The sequence below is a fragment of the Camelus ferus genome, chromosome 10 (genome assembly GCF_009834535.1).
Source record: "Camelus ferus isolate YT-003-E chromosome 10, BCGSAC_Cfer_1.0, whole genome shotgun sequence".
Lineage (NCBI taxonomy): Eukaryota > Metazoa > Chordata > Mammalia > Artiodactyla > Camelidae > Camelus > Camelus ferus.
This window is the reverse complement of record NC_045705.1, coordinates 59510237-59518127: the sequence shown is the minus strand read 5'-3', so window position 1 is coordinate 59518127 and position 7891 is coordinate 59510237. Positions and strand designations below refer to the sequence as shown.

General features: G+C 42.4%; 1 protein-coding gene across 19 annotated transcripts in view; it reads left to right on the top strand.

Moving 5' to 3' along the window:
• The first annotated feature begins 33 nt into the window (after positions 1-33).
• Positions 34-7891, top strand: part of XRRA1 (X-ray radiation resistance associated 1) — a 172317-nt gene continuing 164459 nt past the window's right edge. For 12 of the 19 annotated variants that reach the window (XM_032489355.1, XM_032489354.1, XM_032489373.1 and 9 more), the window contains exons 1-3: positions 57-267; positions 2744-2808; positions 5443-5540. In XM_032489355.1, the coding sequence (XP_032345246.1) occupies positions 5447-5540 (94 nt within the window). In that variant the 5' untranslated portion in view covers positions 57-267; positions 2744-2808; positions 5443-5446. Of the gene's footprint in view, positions 268-2743; positions 2809-5442; positions 5541-7891 lie in introns of all 19 variants that reach the window. The other 7 variants (XM_032489371.1, XM_032489368.1, XM_032489370.1 and 4 more) reach the window with 3 other exon arrangements.

Sequence of the window (7891 nt, the reverse complement as noted above, 5' to 3'; positions counted from 1 at the left end):
CCGTAGTTTGGGGCTGGCTGACGTGAGGGGGCCAGCGGAAGTGGCCGCGGGGCTTGCCGGGACCCGTAGTAATTATAAGCTCCAGCCACCGGCTGCCGCCTATTCGGCCAGCCGCCGCATCGCGGTTACTAAGGGGTGGAGAAGGTAGTGGCAGGCGTCACCGTGGAGCGGCTCCGAGATCCCCGGGAGGCTCGCAGGCGTGCATCCCGCCTGACCGGGACGTCGCCCCCGCAGACGCGTCGGAGGCGGAAACGACGCCGGAGGCAGGTACGGCTGGAAACAGTTTACCTGAGGGGTTAGAGTCTCCGTGCCTCCATGTGTCGGGTTTCCCAAGGGGCGGCAGGAACTCGACCTTCACTCTTTTCTAGTCCTATTACAGCACTTACTAGTTCTCTCTAGCTTTTAGTGTTTTCGTGTTACAGAGAGCTCACGTTCACTGAGCGTCTGCGGTCGGCCAGATAATGTTCCATGTACGTGTACATTCATCTTCTTGTTTAGTCCCCTAACAGCGCAGTCAAATGAGGAGACTAAGGAACTTAACCAAGGCCAGATAGCATGTATCAGAACCTGGTTTAGAGGCCAGGGTTTTGTTTTGTTCTGGTTTTTTTGTTTGTTTGTTTGTTTGTTTTTGGTTTTTTGGGGCATCAAACCCGTATTATGCTCCCTTTGTTACAGGTGGGATCCTTGGACTCTTTAATCAATAGAAATTGATAAGAGGCCAGAGGAGGAATTCAGGCAAGGCTTTATTGGGACTCTTGCTGCAGCAGAAAGGGATGAGAACAAGAAACAGGTGCGGGGGGAGGAGGGGCGCGAGGTGGTCCCTGAAATGGGGAGAGAATAGGGGCTGATGGGTGGGTCTGGTCCAAGTGGGTAGTTTATGTGGTCTGCCCACCCCCTTTGGTGGTGCTGTGCGCAGGGATCGTGCACAGTACCCCGCTTTTGCTCCTGGTACCCCAGAAGTGGCAGTTGACTTTTGGCCTTTTTGTATCCTGGTCATAATCTGCCCCAGCTGTGGTGCATGCAGTTAATTTTAGTCTCCTGTAGTTTCTTCGTATTTCGTTGATCAGGGAAACTTTTATCCAGGTGCAAGCACTCATGTAAAGGGTCCTAGGTGCCCCTACCTCATCTTTGCCACTTAACGTTTACAGTTTTAGGATGTAATAGTATCATAGATTTTTATTAATTCCTTTTTTTACACAAATATTTATTGAGCACCAACATTGCTTGAAACTATACTGAGGGATACTCATGATCAAGAGAGACCTGTTCCCTGCTTTCATGGAACTTCTCTAATGACCTACAGTTATCACGTAACAGGACTGTATTACTATGGTCTCCCACATTGCATCATTTTTTTAATCTCCATGAATTCCTCATAAGTGTCCAAATGATTGAACAAATACCTATTGAGTACTTACTATGTAGTGGTGACTGTTCTGGTCTCTGGGATATATATTTGAAGCTAACACTCATGTGATAATAATTATTACTAAATAATATTAAATGTGGTTTCTTCACTCTGTGAAGCAATCCAGTCAGATACCCCTGTAGCTTTTCTGTTTGTAGCTTTTTTGTCTTTTATAACTTCTTATGTTTCAAGACCCAGCTCTAACGTCACCTGCTCTGTGAAACTTCTTCCTTCTTTGCATGCAAAATGAAGAACTCCATAGCATTGTGTTCATCGTTCTGTTTAGTTCAGTAAATACTCAATTGAGCCTCTTCAATGGGCCAGACCCTGTATCAGGTGCCAGGGATAATGACAGAGGTAGAACCCAGGCCCATCTTTAGAAAGCCTCACAGCCTGAGATTGGGGTGTGAGGAGTGAGGAACAGACAGGTAAGCAGACCATTATAGTACAGTGTGGCAGAGTGCCTCCATTAAGAGGTGGGCTAAGGTGTCACTAGGAGAAGGGGGATATACATGAAAGCTTTCTGTATGAGTCGGGGCAAAGAAGAGGGGCAGAAGTTTGATATGCCAAAGGAATGGAAAAAGCAAATGCATGCAGATGAGAAGCATTACTGTGTGTGTGTTGTGTGTTTTGGAACTGGGAGGCACAACAGTTAGATTGAGATTAGCTGCTTCAAATTTGAGATGGAGCCCATTGGTAGCTGAAGCTATCTAGGTAGGCAGCCTCTAAGCCTGGAACTTAGACTTTCTTTTTTCTACCATGTAGATAAAGTTCATACTTTTCTTAGAATTACTTTCTAGACAATATAACCTGAGGGTTATGTGCCCTTCCTAGCCTATTTGTCATAAATCCACACCTTTTCACCTAGTATTCTTCATAGGGAACTGGAATTTCCAGGGTTTGGTATGTCCAGGTCTATATGCCCTCCATGAGCCTGATTCATCCTTTATAAATTTATAGCAAATATCTTTTCCCAGATTTGTCTTATCTTTTGACTTTGTCTTTGATACTTTTATCACGTATAAATTTATTTCATGTAAATGGTCATATAATCTATCCTTTTCTTCCTGATTTGTGATTTGCACTTCTTATTTAAGCACTCTAGCTCCACCTCAGTGTCAAAATTATTCTCCTGTTCCACCTTGCTATCTGTGTCTCTGTCTCAGTCTCTACTTCTATATCTATCCATTTCTGGGATCTTTCACCCTGAGTTATTTTTCTAGGTCCCAGGTGAGACACATTTTGGAGCAAAGGGACACAGCAGGATATAATTAATGAGAAAGTTCAAGACCTCTAAATAGTAGGCTAAGAAGGAATGTAATATCTATTTTACAGGTGAAAAAACAGGTGAAGAAACAAAAAAAAAAGGAAAAGAGGTCTTTCCCGTGGTCAAAGATCAAGTAAGTACTGTGCAGATCAGAACCAAGGTGCCCATATTCTGTAAGCTACTGGAGTTTTTTCCAACAGACATCATCTGTAACATTTCCCACCCTGCTGTTAATTAATTAATTAACTCACCTATCTAGCAGTTAGGTGTGGTTGGTCACAAGAGAGATTTCCTGAAAGACAGATTGACTGGATGATTATCATTCCCCATCCTTCCATCCATTCATCTTCCCAGCACATTTTTTAGTGAGTTCTAGGCTCTATACTGAGCTCTGGGATTACAAAGAAGAATATGTGTCTTAGGCCCCATAGCAGGTGGGAAGTTGGTAAGGGGACAGTTATAATAAAATAAGTACTATACCAGGAGAAGGATGGGGTATTGTGGAAACTCATAGGAATGGCCTCCAACCCTTTTCATGGTGGTTAGGGACTGGGACATTCACAGTGCCCTGTGTTGAACCAAAGGAAATATCAAAATCACTCATTCATCCCACAAAAAATTATGGAATCTATTATGTGCCAAGTGTTAGGTGCTGGGAATAAAGAGATGAACACCATCGATGCTGTCCTTCCTCTACAGGAGCTCCAAGTCTAATTAATGAGATCAGAAATATGTATAAAAACCCTTGGGCCTGGGAGTACCATTGTATCCTTCATTTGGCTCCTACATGTTTATTGGGTATTTCTTATGAGCATTCCAAGGGTGGAAGAGAGATAGTGAATTGGACATGGTTTCAGACTTGGAGGTTCAGAGACTATTGAGGTGCTAACTATTGTTAGTAATCTTATGAGGGTACAAAGGGGTCCGGCAATGAAAGAGATACAGAAGAAACACTGCAGGGTTTAGCCAAAGCAGCAGTTACTTCCCTATGGAAGGTTCAGTGAAACCTTTGTAGAAGGGGTGTCATCTGGACTGAGTCTAGAAAGCAGCTCTTTTTCCCCCCGCTTTATTACCTCATTTCATTCTTACAGCAATTCTGAGGCACAGGTTTTTATCCTCATTTTACATGTGAGAAATCTGAGGCACAAAGAGGTAAAGTGATTTGCCCAATGTCACTCAGCTTAGTGGTAGAAACTAGTCTCAAATTTAAGTCTCCTGTCTCCAAAATTGTTGCCTCTCCTACTGCACCCCTCTACTTTTCATATTTGTCACTTCCAGGAAACATTTTCTTTGGACACTTGAACCCAGCTCTCCACTCTGCTCCTTCCTTTTACTGAATCTCTTCCCAGACCGTCCAGCTCAGGATCCCACATTCTTGCCAGGGCCTCCCTTTACCTGGCCAGGGGCTTCCAGATTCCCAAACCCCTGCTACCCCAAGTTGTCTGATGCTGTCTCAAAGCAGATTTGGGACTGGCTGGATCCCTTTAAAGAAAAATCTTTAATCTCTTAAGAGCTTAAGTTTTAAAAAATTTAGATCTTTGATTAGAGATTTTTTTCCTAGAAAGTAGCATTTGAGCTGACTCTTAAACATGAGACCAGTCAGATGAGCAATATGGAAAGGGCTATTTTAGGCCAAACTAAGAACAAAGACACGGAGGACTGAATGTGTTTGGGGGAATAGGAAATGATTCTATGAGCCTCTTGGGCTGGGGTGACTGGAGCTGGTAAGGTTAGGACATAGGGCCCCAGGGGCCTTCAAGACCAGGCTTAAACTTGCTCAGTGGAAATCTGGTCAGGAGACTGTTGCAGTGTTCTAGGTGGAAGATGGTGAAAGATATAATGAAATCAGTGAGAGATAGAGAAATATACATTGGAACTGTACTTCTGAGCTGGAATTGTCATGACTCAGTAAATCCCATTTCACCTGGCTTTATTTTTCTCAGACCTCTCTTTCTAAAGCTTAGCTTGGATCATGGCTCTCAGTTACCTTCAAAGTGAAGCCTGAGTTCTTAGCCTGATACTGAAGGCCTTCAGTTGCGGGTACCATTCTTCCTATCCAGTCTTATTGTCCAAGACTCCCAAATATACATCCTTCCCCTTCCTGGGTCAAATTGTTTCTTTACTGCGCCAGACATGCCCACCACCATGCCCTCAGGCCTGTGGCCCTTTCTGTTTGGAATGCTTATCCTTCTCTCTATCAGCAAACTCAGTTCATCTCTCAAATCCTACTTACCTAGTTCATACCTCATTATTTGCATTTATTTAAATATATTTATTAATTATTAATTAATTTAAATATAAACCCTCTCTCTCCTGAATGCAAAATAAAGAACATTTCTAGTAAGCACTTAATATGTAGTAAGCACCAGCTTTCTAGCTTGATCCTCTCATTTGTCTATTAAGGTAGATGTTATTACCCCCATTTTACACGTGAGAAACTGAAGCTCAGAGGGGTAGAGTAATTTTCCCAGTCATAGAACCAGACAGAGCCAAAATTCAAATCAGGTCTGTCTGATCCCAAAGGTGATGTTCTTTTTAGTGTTTCACTGAGTTAGGATTGATTTGAACCCCAAAACCCAGGGTCTTGTCTCTCTCTTTATTTAAAAGGCCAGCACATTTCTGAAGCAGGGTGGTGGACTTCCAGGATCTCAGAGATAGGGTGTGTATTGGGGGTGGTCTTGGTGGGCTCACAGGCTGTGTTGGGGTGAGGGAGCAGCACTGCACCTTCTTACTTCTTAATTCCTTGCTTTCCTTGCTTGGCTCTCAGGGCCATGGCTTCTTCAGGAGTCTACAAACTGGATGATGGGAAGCCTTACCTAAGCAACTGCTTTCCAGCCAAAAATCTGCTTCGGATACCAGTGGAAGGTCAGGTGACTTCTCAAATTGGTACCTTTGCCTCACACCCAATTTCTGCTTCAGAATGTCTCTGACACCCATTTCTTCCTCTTCGTCCCCTTCACTACTGTTCCCTGCCCCACCCAGTCCCTTCCCTTCCAATCCATCTCCCCACCAGCGGCCTGAGGGAGCCTTCTAAAGTGCACATCTAACCATGGTGTTCCCATGTATTCAGTGACTTCTCATTGCTGGTTCCATTACCTGCTGCTCTAATCCCCACTATCCTTTGTTACAACCGCATTCATTGATTTATGCCCTTTTCCATAGTGCTCTCTTTTCACTTAGCTTTTTTAATTCACTCAGAATGTTCCAGTCCTCACTCCATTTATCCAAACTCTTCCCATCCCACAAGGCCCAGCTCTTCTCCCACTTCTTCCAATAAGCCATGTCTAGCTACACCAGCTCTCGGTGCCCATCCTCTCTCATAAGCCATCTTCCTCTCTGTGTTTCATTGGATACATAATCATATTCTGCCCAGATCCTAAATAAAATGGCTTAAACTTGACTCTGCTAAGTAGTTTTTCAGACATTTATCTAGTTAAAAACTCCTCTGGGGCAGGGACTCCTTCTAACACTGAGCAGAGTCCTGCAAATGGAATACTGCTGAGAAGTGCGAGTTCACTGGATTGTGTTTGTTACTGAAAGGGTAGATCAAGGGAGAAGTGCCCCTAGGTTACTCTACATGAAGTGAATTGCTGGTCACTCTGTACGTGGAATATTAGAAAAACCTTCTCCTCCAGTCTGTCCTCCCCACTTTTCTTGAGTGATTTCTTTTTCATATAAAGACCTTTTATGTTTTAAACAGGCCACCTACCTGTTTGAAACCCTCCCATGGAGTTCTCAGTATGAACTTATAATTTCACTGTCATACCCCTCACACACACACACACAGATTGACAGAGAAATAAATGTAGCCATGTGTATCCATACATGTAAGTATATGTACATATATTTCCTAGTCCACTGAGAGCAATGACAGCTCAGTCGCAAAGAGCACACCTGGCACCTAGATGATGATTTCTAAATACCTTTCTCCAGTAAAAGCCAGGGCTCCTCAGGCAAAAAGTTATATCCAGGGCTTACGCAGGAAAAATATATATTGAACCTGGAACATTGTGTGGTGCCAGAAAATAAAGAAGTGCTCAGAAAAATGATGGGGCAATTTGAAAGGACATAGGAGCCATCCTTTGGCCCCATGGCCAAAGCTGGGGCAGTATGGGCAGCAACATAAATAAAGGAAGAATTGGTTTGTAATCCATAGAATAAATATTGATGACCCTATACTAATATAAATAAACATTTAAATACATAAATAAGTGGGTGAATAGAAACAGCTCTTCCTTATAGTGAAATTCCAGTTAATAAATGTAGAAGGAATGTAGGAAATAGAAAATCACTATTAAAGCATCATAATGTAATTTTTACAGGTAAGAAACTTCTGCTGTACCTGTCAGGGTTCTCCAGAGAAATAGAACCAACAGGATATGTGTGTGTGTATATATCTATAGCCTACTAGTTGTGTTTCCATATGTGTGTGTATATACACGTGGACAAATATACACACACATATGTAACATTTTTTAGGGAATTGGCTCATAAAATGGTGGAGGCTGGCAAGTCTGAAATCTGAAGGACAGACAAGCTGAAAACTCAAGGAAAAGCTGATGCTGCAGTCTTAGGCAAAATTTCTTCTTCCTTTGGGGAGCCTATTTTTGCTTTTAAGGTCTTTCAACTGATTAGGTGAGGCCCATGCACATTATCAAGAATAGTCTCCTTTAAGTCAATTGGTTGTGGGGTGGAATGTATAGCTCAGTGGTAGAGCATACACAAGGTCCTGGGTTCAATCCCCAGTACCTCCGTTAAAAAACAAATAAGAGATAAAAAATAACCTAAATTACCTAAAGTCAGTTGGTTGTGAATGTTAGCCACATCTACAGCCATTTAGATTAGCATTTGATTGACTACTTACCATAGCCTACCCAAGCTGACATGTAAAATTAACCATCACAGATGCTAAGACTAGTAGGTCAAAGTATGATGAGAAACAGGATATTTGTATAGTCTTGAGATATCTTTATTAATTACAAAGAGAGTTCTTAGCACAGAAATTAAGCTGATACCATCTTGGCCAAGTGAGCAAAATAAACATCACCACTAATAAGACATATTGCCATCATGTATCCTCTGATACGTTGTGCTGAGAAGGGCAGAGCATCACTTCTTGCAAAACCGTAAGTTCTTAATCTAATTATGGGAAAACAAACAAATTCAAATTGAGGTACATTTTACAAAATAATTGACTAGTACTCTTCAAAAATGTC